Here is a 19,526-nt window from a genome sequence, read left to right on the forward strand (position 1 = left end):
CATAACTTTGGAGCTTATCATGCTCAAAGATTGAGAACCACTTATCTTAAGTCATGTTAATAAGTACAGAAACTTGCTTTAAATGTAACTTATGCTGTCCGCATCCATAAAATCATGTTAAATATTTAGCAATATCTCTTGCAGTGCAAAACCATAAATCATCAGAATAAAAAGCCACTAAATAAAAAAGAAAAGGAGGAGAAAACTGAAAAGAGAGCAAGCAGTGAAATTGAGAACCTGCAAGCAAAGCCTGATGGTCCTGGAGAAAATGTCAGTGAAGATGAGGCTCAGTGTAACAATCAAAGGAAAAAAGGTTGGTCGAGGCACTACGCAAAATAATAACTCAGAATTGTTATAGCATTACTAAATTTTTTTGATAAACTTCCTTCCAGATGATAGGAAGGTGAGTGACTTGACATGCTTTATGCTTTTCTATTTTCTCCTTTCGGTATGTGCATGAGACTGGATACGATGTGTGCAGTGTAAGGTTTTAAAACTTTCCCCCCTGCCCTTCTCATTTTTGAGGTGTCATAGAAGATTAGGGTTGGAAGAGACCTCAGGAGGTCATCTAGTCCAACCCCCTGCTCAAAGCAGGACCCACACCAACTAAATCATCCCAGCCAGGGCTTTGTCAAGCCGGGCCTTAAAAACCTCTGAGGATGGAGATTCCACCAATTCCCTGGGTAACCCATTCCAGTGCTTCTCTACCCTCCTAGTGAAATAGTGTTTCCTAATACCCAACCTAGACCTCTCCCACTGCAACTTGAACCCATTGCTCCTTGATCTATCATCTGCCACCACTGAGAACAGCTGAGCTCCATCCTTTTTGGAATCCTACTTCTGGTATTGAAGACTGCTATCATATCCCCCCTCACACTTCTCTTCTGCAGACTAAACAAGCCCAGTTCCCTCAGCCTCCCCTTGTAAGTCATGTGCCCCAGCCCCCTAATCATTTTCTTTGCCCTCCACTGGACTCTCTTCAATTTGTCCACATCCTTTCTGTAGTAGGGGACCCAAAACTGGACGCAGTACTCCTGATGTGGCCTCACCAGTGCCGAATACAGGGGAATAATCACTTCCCTCGATCTGCTGGAAGTGCTTCTACTAATGCAGCCCAATATACCGTTAGCCTTCTTGGCAACAAGGGCACATTGCTGACTCATATCCAGCTTCTCATCCACTGTAATCCCCAGGTCCTTTTCTGCAGATCTGCTGCTTAGCCAGTCGGTCCCCAGCCTGTAGCGGTGCATGGGATTCTTCCATCCTAAGCGCAGGACTCTACACTTGTCCTTGTTGAACCTCATCAGATTTCTTTTAGCCCAATCCTCCAATTTGTCTAGGTCACTCTGGATCCTATCCGTACCCTCCAGCGTATCTACTTCTCCTCCCAGCTTAGTGTCATCTGCGAACTTGCTGAGGGTGCAATCTATCCCATCATCCAAATCATTAATAAAGATGTTGAACAAAATCAGCCCCAGGACCGACCCCTGGGGCACTCTGCTTGATACCGGCTGCCAACTAGACATCGAGCCGTTGATCACTACCCGTTGAGCCCAACAATCTAGCCAGCTTTCTATCCACCCTATAGTCCATTCATCCAATGCATACTTTTTTAACTTGCTGGCAAGAATACTGTGGGAGACTGTATCAAAAGTTTAGCTAAAGTCAAGATGTATCACGTCCACCGCTTTCCCCATATCCACAGAGCAAGTTATCTCATCGTAGAAGGCAATCAGGTTGGTCACGCATGACTTGCCCTTGGTGAATCCAAGTTGACTGTTCCTGATCACCTTCCTCTCCTCCAACTCCTTCTCCACAGTAAAATATGGAAAATAAAATGGATACTGTATTATATGTATCTTGCAAAGACACATTTTCAAAACTCAAATGGATAAAGTATAACCCATACACTTAGATTAGTTTGTGGGCCAGCACAAATTATGAGAACTATAAGTCTGAAGTTGGAAAATAACTTGAGATCTATAAGCCTTCAGCTTTAAGGAATTCTGGATAGGTTGTATACTGGTATTTAAGGCAAATATATCTAAAAATTGCAGAACACTTTCTAAAAACATTGATCTAGAGTTGCAAATAGTGGATAATGCACAAAACTGGAAATTCCAAAGACAGCTGAGTTCTTCTATTAGTGAATCACATGTCATATTCTTGGCTCTTGTTATACAATATGCCAGGCAAGAACAAAATTTGTGTTCTATTAGCAGAGAATCTTATGCTTTGGAACACAGTTTGGTATCATTTATACCTATAAAACTGACAAACAATACTTGTTAAAACAGAGGTCTCCACTACAGGGGTAAAGGTCTTGGTGTTCTATCACATGAAACTGTTGTTTTTTGTAATGATAATGGTGAATTTGTGTTGATGCAAAAAATATTTGTCAACTTTAAAATATATTTTCCATCAGAAGTCTGAAGAACTTAAATCCCGAATTATCTGCTTCATCTGTTGATACCTGATTTTTTTTATTATTCATGATCCATATTGGACACTTTGGGGGGGGGGGCATAAGATTTAAGGTGTCTTGCCCACCTCCCAACCAACTGCAGAATAGCAGATGTTATTGTTAAAGAGCTAGTGTTATGAATCTTTTTACCCTTTTGCTATTAAGATTTTTCTTATATGCCTCATCTTAGTGTTTGTTATACTTTAGCATACCACAACTTAACATCCCACATTCTTCTTCGAATGATGGTCCATATGTATATTCCACACACAGGTATGCATGTGTGCCATGAATCTAACTCTGGAAATACTTCAAAGCAGCATCTGTTGGCCCACATATGTACATTAGCTCACCTCATGCTCCCGACTGAGGGTATAAGAGGCAGCGCCGGTCAATGCTTCTCCAGTTCCTTACTGATGCATGGCCTGAGTTACAATTGTCGTCCTTTTCATTGCATAACTTTATTTTTAAAAAAAATTGTAAATAGTTGTATTCTTAAGTTAGTTAAAATGTATAGTATAAAGTATTTTTCTCCCCGGTTGGGGAGCCTCTCCCCAGCTCTGGGACTATGCCCAGAGTCCTGGGATTCAAGAATTGCATCTCTTGCCATTGATCTTCTCCATCAGTGACAAATATCAATGCAGCCTGTACTCTCAGGGTGCAGCGCATATCTCTGCGAAGTGCAGTATCTGTTGCTCTTTCCTGCCCAGGAACTTTGCCTATGGAAGCCCTGATGGAGAATGCTATGACATCCCTCTCTGATATGGGCCATCGGGACCCCTATGTACATCAGCCCCCTCAATTGATCAGCAGTGTCTCTCCAAGCATGGGCCTTGGAGTCAAGCCCTCACCATCTGAGCCCATCTTTGCTAGGTGCTCCCGTGGGAGCAAGGACAAATCCCTATTGAGGACTCTAGAGTTCTACCTCCTATCGTTTATTTGTCCACCCTATTTTTCCATCTCTTTCCCCCCCCCCCCCCACTGGCTTTGCACCCTGGGTTCACCCCGCCCTGGTTATGGTCCTATGAATCGTCAGGATGGACATTCGCTGATTTTGTCTACAAGTGATGGTCTGGACCCATTGTCGGTACTGCCTCATCCATGTAAAGACTGTCCAGTTTCTGCAGATGCACTGGATCTGTCAGTTTTAACCGTGGGAACTTCTCAGGCAGGAAGGCATACCAAGACTTGTGTAACACCAGAGGATATATTCCTTCCTTATTCATGGTCTCCACTTCTTTCTGGCCTGGCCCTCCCGAGAGATGTCATTATCCAGAGGAGGCAGCTACATAACTATCCTAGGAGCTGTCTCACCTCCAGCCTTCTGGCAGGAGTGCCCCGGCACCGAGAGCACTGCTGCTACTGATGGAGCAATTCTCGAACTGAGATGAATCAGAGGAGATGGCCACACGGGTATCTCCATGGAGGCAGTTGAGCCCCAATAGACAGTCGAGAGGTTATATTTGCTGTTCCGCCAGGTACGACCCAAGGACCGCTGGTAGTGATTTCCTTGGGAGTTCCCCGCAACCGATTGATCCCTCTTTCTGGTCTTATTGGGGTTTGTGGGATCCTTATGGCAGGCATCCGGACCCCTCTCAAGTTATATCACGCCTCTTCCTCTTGCAAGCTGGTTCCGTCCGTGTACCAGGAGGAAGGAGGTGGAACCTGATCCGATGGTTTCACTGGGTGCTTCTTTGTTGGACAAGGTGGTCACTACTTCCTCAGATTTCGTCAGGTTGGCGACAGGGTTTTTAATACAACTTTTAACTGCCCTGGGCATTTGCGTAAATGAAGAAAAGTCTTTGTTACCCACCAGTCAATAAACTTTTTATAGGGGCAAAATTTGGACTCAGTTTCCACGAAAGCGTTCACAAAAGGTTTCATGCAATGAGCAATTTGATGTCACACATCACCCACAGAACGTGAGCCACAGTACACAAGTGCCTTTCACTTTTAGGCCACATCGCCACGTGCACCTGTGACTCCTTTTGCCAGACTCCACTTGCAGTGCCTGCAGGCTTGTCTCCACTTGATCTATCAACCAAGCAAGGACCACATCAACTCCAAGGTCGTAGTTCCTGCTAGAGTCGTCACCTCCCGAACTAAGGGCTTGGCTACACTTGCAAGTTCGAGCGCTTTAAATCAGCACCGAGCACCCTAACTCCTGAGGTGTCCACACTGGCAAGGCACATAAAGCACCTGGACTCCGTGGCTGGAGCGTCCCAGTAATCCACCTCCACGAGAAGCATAGAGCTTGCTGTGCCCTGGCTGAAATGCTGGGGTGTCCGTGTAGACGACGTGTTGCATTACTGCACTGTGATTGGTCTCCAGAAACATCCCATAATCCCTTGAAGTCAAGTGCCCACTCTCATCATTGTTTTGAACTCGGCTGCAGGCATGCAGATATCCCCTTTCAAAGCTCTGTTTCTGACAGCTGGCATGCTTATCTGCTCCGGGTCACAAAGCAAACCATTACTGTGGAATGCTCCTGCTGCAGAGGCAGGTGTTTGTGCGTGTGTGTGTGAAAGAGGTGGGGGCTGATGTCAGGGTTTCCCCCTTCTCCCCTGCAGCTGTCTGAACTTACAAGACAGCATGCTGACACACTCTCTGCCCCCCAAAACAGTCTCCCCCCCCACATACAACATACTCCATCACACTCCACCCACCCACCCCCATTTGAAAAGCATGCTGCAGCCATTTGCACACTGGGATAGCTACCACAATGCACTACTCTCTGTGGCGTTGCAAGAGCTGCTAATGTGGCCACGCCACTGCGCTTGCAGCTGACAGTGTGAACACATGGCAGCGCTTTCCCTGCTGCTGTCTCCGAGGGCTGGTATAACTCCCGGGGCTGTACATCTGCAAGTGTAGCCATAGCCTTACTGGTCAAACCCAGAAAAGGTCATAGTGGGAGTTCCCTTTAGCAATGCCACTTCCAGACGCTTCCCTTTTGGGGTGGGATGCTCAGGGCACTAGGTCCCCATGAGAGGCCAGACTACATATAAACTTATTGGAAATGAGGTTGATCCTCCTTACATGCAAGGTCTTTCTTTCACTTATATGCTCACTCTGTATACACATAATATTGGACCCTATCACCATGGTGGTCTATATAAACACATAGGGAGGTCTCATCCACTCTGCCAGGAAGTTGTCAGACTTTGGAACAGGGATGTCAGGAACCGCATTGTGATACAGGCCACATATCTTATGGGTATTCACAACTCCCTGGCATACAAATTAAGCAGTAGCTTCTTGATAGGCCATTCATGGGAGGTTCATGACGCAGTCCTAAGTGAGATTTTGCACAGCAGGTTATTTTGCTATGGGACCTCTTTGAGTTGCAAATGAACAGAACGCTCCCCCTATTGTGACTCTCAAGGTGACACTTTGCTGATGTCCTGGATGAACGGCCTCAGATTGCCTTTCCTCCCATTCCTCTGTTTCTGCAAGTCATAGGGAAGATGCATCGCAACAAAGCCAACATCATTCTCAACATCATGCGTGTGACGAAGTGGGTATTCACCCCCGAAAGCTTATGCTCCAATACATCTGTTAGTCTATAAGGTGCCACAGGACTCTTTGTTGATCATTCTCCTTGTACCCCACTGACCCAGACAGCTTTGGTTCACGGAATTTCTATTGATGTCTGCCCCCCCACCAATCAGGATCTGCCCGTTCCTGGATCTCCTGAACCCAGATGGGGGAAGACGAAGCATCCCAATCTAGGCTCATACCACCTCACATCCTGGTTTTTGGATTGGTGTTGGAAATAGGATGCTCTTGTTCAGCCCCAGTTCAGGTGATCTTTAGCCAGAGTACAAAAGAGTCTACTAGAACCTATCATCAGACTAAATGGAGATGCTTTTCAGCCTGGGCGCAACAACATCATTGTTCTCCAGATAGTCTAGAACTGGAATGGCTGCAGTATATCCTGTCCCTGAAGACTTCCGGGGTCTCTGCTGGCTTTTTAAGAGTATACCTAGCAGCAATTAGTACCTTCCTTCCTCAAGTGGTCTTTACTCTCCCAGCTACAGTATGATTCATGAAAGGCCTGATCAGGATCTTCCCACCAGTGCTTAAACCTACTCCTCAATGGAATGTTAACCTTATCCTGTCCAAGCTCACTAGTCCACCTTTCGACCCCATGGCGACTTGTGCCATGTCCACCTGTCTATAGATAAAAAGCAACAGAGGGTCCTGTGGCACCTTTAAGACTAACAGAAGTATTGGGAGCATAAGCTTTCGTGGGTAAGAACCTCACTTCTTCAGATGCAAGTGAAGTGAGGTTCTTACCCACGAAAGCTTATGCTCCCAATACTTCTGTTAGTCTTAAAGGTGCCACAGGACCCTCTGTTGCTTTTTACAGATTCAGACTAACACGGCTACCCCTCTGATACTTGTCTATAGATGGCATTCTTAATCGCTGTCACCTCAGCTAGGAGGGTCAGCGAGCTCAGAGCTAACATGGTGGACCCTCCTGATACAGCATTTCACAAAGAAAAGATTTTTCTTTGACTACACCCAAGTTCCTTCAAAGATTGAGTTCCACATCAAACAATACTTACCTTTATTTTTACCGAAACCTCACACTTCCTCTGAAGACACGAGAGTTCACTCCTTTGATGTCCGGCAGGCCCTGGCGTTCTAACTACAAAGATCCAAGCCTATTGGGAAATGACCCAGACTCTGTCACCATAGCAGATATTGCATGGGCAAGCCATATCATCCCAGAGGATTTCTAAGTGGGTCTCAGGATGTGTCTTAAAGTGCTACAAGATATCAAACATTCTTCCCCTTGGGGGTGTCATTGCTCACTCCATCCCTATTAGACATTCAGCTGCAGAACATCTGCAAAGAGGCCACCTGGAGTTTGATTCACACATTTGTGACATACTATGCTCTAGTTCATGCCTTGGCTGTGGATGTGGTGGGATCAGTAGTGCTGCAAGCATCTTTGCTACCAGCTTCCTCTTACCAGCCTCTGGCCAGCAGTATTTAGACTAATCACCCATGTGTGGAATACGCATAGGGACAATCACTTGAAGTAGTGGAGGTTACTTACTGTAAATGGAGGTTCTTCAATATGTGTGGTCCCTATCTGTACTCCACTATCCCTCCCCCCCCCCCCCATCCCCTATGCTTTGGATCCTGTTGGATTTGCAGTAAGAGGAGGAACTGGAGAGGTGTCAACCCACACTGCCTCTTAAGCCCTTGGTCGGGAGCATGAGGAAAACTACTGTACATGTGCGGGCCAACGGACACTGCTTTGAAGAAGTTCTGGACTTGGGCGCATGTCCTGCATGCATACCCACATGTGGAATATAGATAGGGACCACCCACCTCGAAGAACCTCCGGTTACACTAAGTAACCTCCACTTGTGGTTCCTCCTTTAAGCTTGGCCATACTCACTTCAGTTATTAGATTCAAAGCTTACTTAAGATACATCTTTTAAAACTGAAAAGTTATTATTTTCTGATTTTATTTTTACTTGCAGAATTGGTATTAAGATATTTCCTATTGCCTAAATATTTTAGGTAAACTAATTTAAGAGCTACTTATTCTTCCTTTACAAATTAATTATACAATTTATTTTAAACAGCTAAATTATAGTGAAATGCCTAGCTGCCCCATAGTTAAAGTTGAGAATATATATTTTTTTCATTCTTTTAAGGTAACAAGCAGAAGTGGGTACCACTTCATTTAGATGATGTAAGACCAGATAGCCAAGAAGGAACAGGCTCTCGAAATAGTTCAAGATCTCAGCCAGAAACAAGCAAATTAGTGCCATACAACAACAGACGAAACGAGTCAAGAAGTAAGTGGTTTTCAGTCCTAACTCTGGCTTTTACAGTGGTTCCCAAGTGTAACTTAAAATTTTTGTTCATTGAATGTTCATGTCAGTTAAAGTAAAACACTGATCGAAACTAGGTATGTTGTGAGACTGGATGTTAAAGCCTGTCCATGTCATCTGTCCAGGGCCTTTTTTCTTGACCTACTATTCCAATATTGAGTGTCTCCTGAACAGACTTCAGTAACATGGTTGGTTGTGCAGAAACTTGACTTTAGTGTTAACAATGCAATAATTTATCTGAAAGAACTAAATTGTAATTCGTTACATTGAGTAGTTGAATAGTGAACGGAAAAAAATTGTTCTTTAAAACTGTTTAAGATTTTGACTCATGCTGTGTGTGTGTGTGTGTGTGTGTGTGACGCTCTGTACCTCGGGGAACACCCTACACTCCCGTGTTCATCTTTATAAAACAATTGTGTGGTATCCAATGCAAAGTTTGTCATGTTGGGTGTTTTTGGAAGGCTCATGATGCACTGAGCATGGTTGTTATAGTAATTATTACAGTAATGTTATAGTAAAGTTATAGGTTATAATTTCATGTAATATAGTTATGAGGCTGAAAATGTATCCTCATGGCTTAAAGCAAGCCCATGCAAAAACTCTCCAAGAACAGAGAGGCAGTTCTCACCTTGTCAGGGCATGGATGGGACAAACCCAGTCCAGCCTCACAAGAACAATTTAGGCAGCAATAAAATAATCTGTTACTCCCTGGAGGGGCTCATCCCTTTCCTTTGGTCAGTTTGAAACTGCGATGAGGTAATGCTCACCTGACTCTGAAGTGGGGGGGCAAAGCCAAGAGGAAAGAAAGGACATGATAAAAGGGAGAGACATTTTGCTATGCTCTCTCTCTCCCACCTACATCTACAGACACCACCACCATCAAGCGACTGAAACACTGATCAAAGGGGAGAGCCTGACTGAAAAGCCAGCCTGTGGTGAGAAGCATCTAAGTTTTTAAGGACATTGAAAATGTTAAGATCAGCTTAGAATACGTTTTGCTTTTATTTCATTTGACCAAATCTGACTTGTTATGCTTTGACTTCTTATAATCACTTAAATCTACCTTTATAGTTAATAAATCTGTTTATTCTACCTGAAGCAGTGCATTTGGTTTGCAGTGTGTTAGAGACTCCCCTTGGGAGAACAAGCCTGGTACATATCAATTTCTTGGTTAAATTGACAAACTTATATAAGCGTGCAGCGTCCAGCAGATATAACTGGACACTGCAAGACAGAGGTTCCCAGGGTTGTGTCTGGGACCAGAGATATTGACTAGTGTCATTCGCTTGCAAGCAGCTGGGAGCAGCTTACATGCCAGAGGCTGTGCATGAACAGCCCAGGAGTGGGGATCCTCACAGCAGAGCACGGTAAGGTTGGCTCCAAGAGTCAAGGATTGGAGAGGCCTAGCAGATGACTGGTCCAGATAACACCAGAAGGGAACGTCCGTGTGTATACATGCACACAATTGCAAATAATAAATCACTGCCAAGTACATTGTTAACAGAGTTAAGGTTGTTGAGCACTGACTCGTGCCCTTTCAGAATGTGGAGAGTGGCCAAACTTAACCTCTCAAAACCAGAAAATAAAAAGTTAGTGATGTCTGTCTTACCACACAACCTTAAAGCTGCCCTTTTGAGAGATTAGAGGATGGTACCCTTCTTGAGCCAGTGGAGCACAGCAAAAAAAGTGAAGGTTAGTGTGTGAGGAGGTAACTCTTAAACTTTTCTTGATTAGGATATATGTTGAGTTTAGGTCCAGCTTAGCAAATGTGTGCAGGTCAGGTTTAGCTAACTCTTGACCACTTTACTGACTCCAAACAAACGACTAAAGACTTGTCAGATGTTAATACCTGTTCATCCTTGTCCTAAGCATTTCCTCGGAGACCTCACCTTACCTTCAGTTAGCCCTGACTGAGCCTTATAGTACACTATGATGTATGCCAGAAGACCACTGGAACTCCCCTGAGCCATAGCATGGCACAGAGGATGCATGGCAGTGAGAGTGCCAGTGCAGATGTGAAATTCTGGTGAGCACTGAACATGTAAGAGAGCTAGAATGAATTGAAACAATCTTGTTTTCCCTAATCTTGTTGAAATACCTACTGCAATGTCAGCCTCTGTAGGACACAGTGGCAGTAATTCCACCAACCTTGAAATGCAACAGATATTTTAAAATCTTTAATATATTATATTTTAGAGCTAAGAGGGCCATCTGCTTTAAATCATCCGCTCAGGCCTCCTGCATAATGTGTGTCAGAAAATAGGGATCTAGAAATTTGCTGCTACTAATCCCTAAATCAGTACAGCTAGTGAAAATCATGGAGATTGTGTCAACAGGAATGATCGTAGAGAATTGTGTTGGACACAACACAGCACACCACAGAAAATCACAGATTTTTGTTAGGGGTATGTTAGGTTTGGTTTGGTCCCAGTGCCTACTGCCAGCTCCAGCAGGGCAGAATTAAGGTGCTGCGGGAGAAGTTTCTATATTTCTTGGCTTTGCGGCCTCAGTTTAGCCCTACTTCATTAATCTAGGAAGGACGTGAAGCAATGCTAAGCCACTTTCACTCTGATATAGTTTTTGGTAGTGAATTTCCCTTTTGAGAATGTGGTGATAGTGAGGCAGGAATGATTAAGGGGTGGTTGTGGGGTGGGTACAATGAGGCTTTCTGGACATAACTCTTCACTATTCAGCTAGCAGCACCTCCTTCCTCATGGCTCTCTCCATGCTGTGGTGAGTGTGGATGGATCTGGGGAAAAAGAAAGATGGTGCAACTGTGAGGAGGAGTACATGTGCCAGCTGGATGCAGAAAGGGGGCAGAGAATGGAACTTCAGAGTCCTTGCCCCAAATCTGGGTCTAGTGTGTGTATGGAGAAGTAGCTGTGCACACCTCTCTTTAGAATAGGAGGCTCATGGAGGTGTATATAGTGGCCTATTCGTCTCAATGCAATGTCAGCTGAATCTGATGGTGATGAATACAGCCTAAAACAAAAGCTCTGAAAGATGTGAACTGTTTAATTCATTGCAGTGGTGTCTTCATCCTCACTCCCTTGGGGGCTCAGTGCTTTTAGGCCTGTGCTGTCCATGGAACATGCCTGTTCAGAACTTCGCACTCTGGCCTCAGCATTGTGTGCCTGGTGCTTGTTCCAATGCCCAGCACATTCCTGGTTTGTCAAATCTAGTGCTTCTCGGCAGGAGTTCAGCCAGCGTTTTTGGCATAGACCCGATTTATCCTGGCTGGGATTCTTCCACTGGCCTCTCTGGTCTGACTGTCTCAGTTTGGCAATTAGTACCTCCCATAACAGCCTATCCCACACCACCATACATATCCCAGACACAGTATTGCCCACCATACTATCCCAGGGTTGGATAGGTATACTGATGGGTGCCAAGCTTCCTCAACATTGCATGCACCTCTCACATTTCCAAAAGGAACTGTTTTGTGGCTGCAGACACCAAGCAAAGGCACATTGAGAGCACTAATGTGCACATCATTCAGATCTCCAGAGGAGAGTCATGACCCTTGGGTTCAGGGGGCAGTCAGTGCTTGTTCCCCTGAGCCACCATTTAGATACAGGACTTTGGCACTCACAAAGAATTTCCTGCTGAAACATTAGCTTACAGGGAAACAGACTCTAGGTAGAGTTGCTTAAGCTTTTATAGTGCAATAAACTTTAAATTTCTAAAATGATCCATAGTACTGTTAGTAACTGAGCTTGGGAGCAGTCCAATTGTATACATAGCTGAGAGTTGAAGCCTTATTCTTTTTCTAGCGCTGCACCAATAAAAATAGAAGAATCTGAACATTTTATAAACAGCTCACTTTTGGAAGAGGAGGAATCTCTTGACCAAATGACCTAAGTTTGCACCACAAAGTCTGCTCCAGGCCCTCCTGTGGCACATCTGTCTTCAAGACACTGTCCGTATGTGACGAGTTCAGTCACAGAGATGCCCTTGGGACTGTCACCTGATGTGCTGGAATCACCTCTGAGCCCATTTTCCCTGCCAGCTTGGGACTCCAGAACCCTGCCTTGTTGAGCCAGACACGCTAGTCTGCTGCAACACAGACCCCGGTCTGGTCCTCGCCCCCAAAGCTGCAGACTTCAACCAAAAACTGCTCAGCAGATCACCTATCTCCAGCACCCAGACACCCAGTTCCCAATGGGATCCAAACTCCAAATAAATCCATTTTACTCTGTATAAAGTTTATTTATACAGGGTAAACTCATAAATTGTCCACCCTCTATAACACTGGTAGAGAGAGATGCACAGCTGTTTGCTCTTCCAGGTATTAATCACTTTGAGTTAATTAATAAAAGTGATTTTATTAAGTATAAAAAGTAGGATTTAAGTGGTTTCAAGTAATAACAGACAGAACAAAGTAAGTCACCAAGCAAAATAATGCAAAAACACGCAAGTCTAAGCCTAATACATTAAGAAACTGATACAGGTAATATCTCACCCTCAGAGATGTTCCAATAAGCTTCTTTCACAAACTAGACTCCTTCCTAGTCTGGGCCCAATCCTTTCCCGTGGTACAGTCCTTGTTAGTTCCAGCTCAGGTGGTAACTAGGGGTTTTCTCATGACTGGCAGCCCCCTTTGTTTTCTTCCACCCCCTTTTTATAGCTTTGTCACAAGGCAGGAATCTTTTGTCTCTCTGGGTCCTCACCCCTCCTCCTAAATGGAAAAGCACTAGGTTTAAGATGGATTCCAGTATTATGTGACGTGGTCATATGTCCTGTGAGACCTCATTCTTCATTACCCATGAGCTGGCCCACCCATGAAGGTTTGCAAGTAAACAGAGCCATTTACAGGCAATTGTCCTAGTTAGTGGGAGCCATCCAGATTCCAAACCACTATTAATGGCTCATACTTTGCATAATTACAATAGGACCCCAGAGTTATACAATAGGACCCCAGCAGATACAAGAAGGATACATTGATACAAATAGGATGAACACGCTCAGTAGATTATAAGCTTTGTAATGATACCTTACAAGAGACCTTTTGCATAAAGCATATTCATTATATTATATTCACACTCATTAGCATATTTCCATGAAATATATGGAGTGCAATGTCATACCGTATATATGTGAATTTTAGAGCAATTTGAATGTTACAGCTGCCCCAGAGGGAGCTGATTTTATCTGCAGAACACCTTGGTCAAATGATCCCAAACTTGCACTACTAACTTTATCCCTAGTCACGATGAGGTATTGAAATTTTCAGAAGAATCTGAGTATGGATGTAGATTTGAGAACACTTAGAAATATTAGCTGTTTAGAGCGCTCATATTCCAACTAAATTAATACAACAACCCTAGGATCCTGATGATGCAGTACAGTTTCCAAGAGAATCCGAGTGTGCCTGTGGACTTTAAAACATTTCAAAATATTGTTAAAGAGCGAATGTCAGCCTTAAATATGGAATGGCTAAGGCAATTCATAAGTTTTTGTTTTGAAATCGGTTATACTTGAAAATCACTTCCTGCTTTACTAGTCAGCTTCTATGATGTTTGACTTACGCTTTAGAGTGCAAAACTATGTACCTAATACCCATGGAATAATTATCTGAGGCTATTTATTCATGATAGAACCTCTCAATTGATTCTCTATACAGTACTATTTTTTTTCTCTTTAAAAGCTTGGCGCCGTGATAGAGAGAAAAGAGATGACCATGATGAAGTTTCCAGTGTGAGAAGTGAAGGTGGCAGCATTCGAGGATTCTTTAGAGGCAGAGGAAGAGGGCGTGGCAGAGGAAGAGGGCGTGGCAGAGGAAACCCTCGAAGTATGAGAATAGATGTTAAAGATGGAAAATGTAACTTAATATTAAGATTTAAACATTAAGTTATACAACCCCCCTTGCCTCAAATCAAATCCTGTATATTAATCTATGTGGCTTGCATGTCACGTTGCAAGTAGTATATCTTGAACACTTTTTATTGAGAACAGATACTGAATGCCTGTTACACAAATAAGACAATTGGTTTATATACCTTACAATATTTTTGTATTGGATTTTTCTCTTTATCTTAAATTATTTTCTTTCCCCTTACTCCTCACTCCATTCTTTTTTAAGTGAACTATGAGTATTCGTATGGTTACCAAGAACTATATGGTGAAAGGACCAATCAGCCATTTCAACCGGAACTTAATGCTAGTATGATGTATTACTATGACGATGGAACAGGAGTACAAATGTATTCTGTGGCTGAAACACTGCTCAAAGAATACATTAAACGTCAAATGTAAGTACACTGCTTAATGTATGAATATTTTTTTTAGACAAAATTCAGGCATCTACTTAAGATAAAATAATTCATTTCAAACAATGTTTGACCTCTGTCTTCAGTATACCACTTAAGTAGCGCTGGAGATACTAGCGACCAACCATTTGAGGTTTATCCGTTACTAGTAAATATCTGCTTAATTATGCTGAGTAATGGGGTGAAAAAAACCTGAATATCTGAGAAGTGGGAACTTTGAGAAAGATCTTCAACCTTCTGGCACTATAGTCTGCCTTTAATCCACGTACCTTCCTTATTTATGGTACATCTCTTCCTTTACTTGGGCTTGACATTGAAGAATGGATGTCTGTCTGCTTGTCCTTAGAGTACTGTTGGTCTGTTATCATGTAAGACTCTTTCCTGGGTATGTAGCTCAAATTTCTGAAGGGACTTCCTCCATTTGTTCTCAATTTCATTTTAAAAAAAATCTTTTCAGCTCTGTATTTTGTCAGTGTGTTTCACCTGAAAGAACCAAATAAGAATGTTTTTAAATGAGCCATATACTTGATTTTTCAATAATCTGAAATACTTACTTTTCCATGCACATCATTAAGAAGTGAGAAACCATTTGGAAGGCCGATTATCGCAAAGAGGCATATCATGCAAAATCCTGGAACACACTAAGTCACTACTGAAAAGGGACATTTTCCACCACAGGCTGATATTCTATACTTTGCCAGTGGCATTTGTCTGTGATGCCTTTGTGGTGGATTATATTGCCCTTGTATTCCATGAAGCTATTTGCTTATTTTACTCTTGCTTCTTTTGTTACAGTCGATGCAAAAAAAAAAAAGGCCTCTTAAAGGGCAGAAAGTATCTGACATATGGCTATCAACTTCAATCCTATATTGCAGTTTTTTGTAACTCCTGCTGCCAGGCCCCTCTGAGACCTGACAGTGGACAATGCAGCTCCATGTCAGGATAATCGCCCTCCACTGTCCTCAGACAAGTGAGGGAGGAGCACAGACGCTCCACTGTTGGTCAGATTTTTGGGCATGCAGTGTAGAATCCAGGTCTTCTAAGGTAGGACAGATTGATGTCCCCCTCTGATGCTCAGCAAAATGTCAGACACATTGGTCACTTCTGATGTTGTTTGTATTTTCTTTTAGCAACAAGATGTTGGCAAGTGTCAGTTAAAGGCTTAAGATCGCTGGTTAACCAGCATAATTGGTCACCTGGCCTGTTCGAAATCCTAAGATTCATTGGTTGTGGAATTTGCCTTTCATGAGAGATACTGTTGAGCAGGTTTAGAATATAACTTTTTCATTTTTCCCCCTCATTTCAAATGGTTCTGGGAATCTGTGAGGTTCCATAATCTCTTCTTTTCTCGTTGCATTTGAACAAAGGGGTGGAAAGCTACAGTTCTTCAACTATTTTTTAAATGTCATCTAAATGGAAATCTTTAACATTCTGCTTCTGATATTTTTCTAATTATAAATTATGAAAGCTAGAATGCCAGAGAGAGAAGTTCATGCAAAATAAACTTGTACAGAATATTCAGCCCTCCAGAGAGGAGTTCTTTTTGGAGTCCAAGAAAGTAAGGATATTTTGGATAAGTAAGGTTGTATCCTTGTGTATAAATGAGTTTTAGAACTATTAACCTCTTAATATGAAAAATGTTAAATCTCCATCTGAGATTTGAGAGGATTTCCGATTACAGTAAAGAACAAAAATGTCAAGATAGAGCAATTCTGTACATGTAACGGGGACCAACTTGATTGGGGAGGAGGATTATTATAGGTATGCATATTAACATTTATTTTAAAAAAAGTAACTATATATTGCATCAGACTTACTTCAAACATTATGTTGATTCTTCAAAAATGCTTTAGTTCACGTCAAAAAGTAGATTTCATTTAAAGTTATCACAGGAGTATATCCAAACTTGCATCTCCGGAGGGGAGGGAAAATAAGTTCAAAAGACTTTAGAGAAAAACAGGAAGAACATGAAAATAAACATTTTCATTAATGTTCTTTCAAATTCCCTCTTTCAGAATGGTGGATACCAGTAAAGTAGTTAAGAGTTTGAGTCAACTTCTTCAGTTTCCTTTATTCATTCCTGCTTTTGGAACTTGGGAGATTAGGTCGAACACATCTTGGGTTTTACCTTTACCTTATAGATGTAACGGTAACATATTAGTTAACAGTGTTAGTGTGTCTGTACCAGGGCCGCCCGGGGGGGGCCAAGTGGGGCAATTTGCTCCGGGCCCCGCAGGGGCCCCCATGAGTTTTTCGGGGCCCCTGGAGTGGGGTCCTTCACTTGCTCCGGGGGCCCCGGAAAACTCTCGCGGGGCCCGGGCCCCCGGAGCTTCTTCCGTTCCGGGTCTTCGGCGGCAATTCGACGGCGGGGGGTCCCTCCACTCCGGGACCTGCCGCCGAAGTGCCCCGAAGACCCGCGGCGGGGGGTCCTTCCGCCCCGGGACCCGCCGCCGAAGTGCCGGGTCTTCGGCGGCGGGAGCCCCCTGCCGCCGAAGACCCCAGGCCCCCCAAATCCTCTGGGCGGCCCTGGTCTGTACTTGTTTTGTCTTACAGCTGGAAAAAGTTAGGAATTCAGAATAGCATGTGGAATATTATTGCAGGGAATAAAGGTTGGGCCCTATTCAGTTTGCATAGGGACCTCATTGATCAAAGTTTACTTTGCTTACAGCATGCTGAAGAAGTTCCTGCTTTTCAGGTAAAAAGAGCCTTAAAGACTCTTCTGTGCTGGTTCAGACTTTAAGAGGAGGCTTACATCTCTTCCAGTTCTGAAGTTTTGTATCTGTTCTCTGCTGGAGTTAAGTCTTTCATGTAGAGGGCTAGCTCTTCAAACTTCTTTGGTACTGAAGGCTATGAAAGATTAAATTTGGTTCCCCCTTTACAGCTCAGAGTCAATGGTGACATTGCAGTCCCCTTTTTGGTACCTTCTGTCTTTAGTTAAACTTCATGAGAGGTCTTCACGTAATATGATTCTCTCCAGAAACCAAAATTCCTTTCATCTACATTAATGCCTTACCTTTTCAGCATTCAGATCGTCTCAGCATTCTACTCTCAACTCCCTTTTTTTCCTAAAGTATCCAGTTCCTAAAGGACCACATTCATACAAGGTATTTTCCACCCTAAGAAATTAGGGAGCATGTAAACAGTCTCACACAGGATCTGTCAGAGGGGCCCAGCTTTTTGGTAGCCATTGCCAGTTTGAGCTTCCTTATCTTTTCCCAGGATGTCTTCAGGTTTATATCTTTCTGTAATGGCTCCCAGTTATAATTCCTTCATGTCTTTACACCATCATTTGATTTGGTAGATCTTGACATCTTGGGATCATTTCATAAAGCAACTTAATCACCCTAGAGACTCTTTCCTCTTCCCTCAACCTATCCCTCCCCTGACCTGGGATACCTAGAGAGCCTGTTACACCTTTTCCCCCCTCCCACGTCTCACTCCCTTAATATCCTTTATTTTTGAAGAACTTCACTTTTGCCAAGTAACCTTTGGAGCATTCAGGCACTACGCCTCAGTGTACTGAACAAAGGAAAGTGTATTTTTCTGCTTGCTTTCTTTCTCACCTGAGCTTGCATGAAGATATGATCTAGACTGCATGCTTGTGCCTATGCCTTCACTCTAGGATAGGGCACCTAAACATTCTGATCTGCTGGCTACCTGAGTAGTAGAAAAAGATGCAGATCAGGATGGAGATATTGATACAACTATATGGGGCATCATCCACATGAATGCTTAGAGAATACCATTTCCCTCTCATCCATGTAAGAAGGAGAAAAGAAAGATCAGAAAAGGGATATTGCTTTTCTATTTTGCTTTTGTCATTCATTTATGCTAATTGGGCGAATGAGAAATGAGGCCTGGATTATACCTCGGATGAATGTACTGTACTGATCACCTTAAAGTACTGTTTCATTTGGCTTATTTGATTACCGATGCTGTTTTTATAACTTTTAGCTCATAAGTAACAAACATACAGTGATAAATATCAATCTTTTTGATATTACAAAACTTGGTATATTTTATTAAAGGTTTTGACAAGGATGAACTTGGATTAAAAATTAAAGAGACTATACCCTACACTGGGCTCATATTTACATGTTTCTCTCTCCAGTGAGTATTATTTCAGCATAGAAAATTTGGAAAGAGACTTTTTTCTGAGGAGAAAGATGGACCAACAAGGATTCTTGCCTATTTCTTTAATTGCCAGCTTCCATCGTGTGCAAGCTCTGACTACAAATGTTAACCTAATTTTAGAGGTAAAGTGATTTAAATGCATGTGTACAAATGTTGTATAGTTTAAAATGTATTACAATCAAATCTTGAAAACTCCATTCACCTTTTTGCAAGTGGCTGGGTGTAAATATTTCTTGGTGAGCGTGGCTGGCCTAAACAATCAATTTCTTCAGAATATAGGGTGTTTTTTTTAAAGTTGCCAGCCAATTAAGGCTACACGAAGAACCTTTCAGCTGTGAACAGTATAAACTGATGCAGTGCTGTCTGCTAGCAGATGGCAGTGCTGCTGCTCATAGCTTTGCCAAGAAGTGGCAAAGTAAAGCTAACAAAAGGGCTTTGCTATTGCTTTTCAGAAATCGGTAGGCAGTAGTGAAACTGTCAGTCATGTCTGTTTCACGTTGCCGTTGGTAAAGCTGCATAGCAACAGGTAGACAAGTAGTTATTCGCAGAGTGGGGAAAATTTCAAAAAACAGACTGGAGGAGGTGGAGAGCAGTAGAAACTTTCCTCTCCCCTTCTTGCAGCAGCCAAGAGTCTGGGAGAAGGTTAGAGAACTGAAGAGCCCTTCCTTTTCATGCCTCCCCTTCAGCATCCAGGAAGCATTGTAGAGGGAGAAGACCAGAATGATGCTTCTCGCAGCAGCTGGTGGGGTTATGTGGTGAGCTTCAGATTTATCAGATACCTACTATCAGAGATGATCCGAAAGA

At 43.0% G+C, this 19,526-nt stretch overlaps 1 protein-coding gene across 1 annotated transcript in view; it reads left to right on the top strand.

Annotated features, from left to right (window-relative positions):
* Positions 1–19,526, top strand: part of LARP1B (La ribonucleoprotein 1B) — a 115,359-nt gene that overhangs the window by 53,583 nt on the left and 42,250 nt on the right. Inside the window, exons 4-8 of the mRNA XM_065404658.1 lie at positions 145–313; positions 8,140–8,283; positions 13,967–14,110; positions 14,402–14,570; positions 18,700–18,844. Coding sequence (XP_065260730.1) covers positions 145–313; positions 8,140–8,283; positions 13,967–14,110; positions 14,402–14,570; positions 18,700–18,844 — 771 coding nt within the window. The remainder of the gene's footprint in view (positions 1–144; positions 314–8,139; positions 8,284–13,966; positions 14,111–14,401; positions 14,571–18,699; positions 18,845–19,526) is intronic.

The sequence above is a fragment of the Emys orbicularis genome, chromosome 5 (genome assembly GCF_028017835.1).
Source record: "Emys orbicularis isolate rEmyOrb1 chromosome 5, rEmyOrb1.hap1, whole genome shotgun sequence".
In the NCBI taxonomy this organism is placed as follows: Eukaryota; Metazoa; Chordata; order Testudines; family Emydidae; genus Emys; species Emys orbicularis.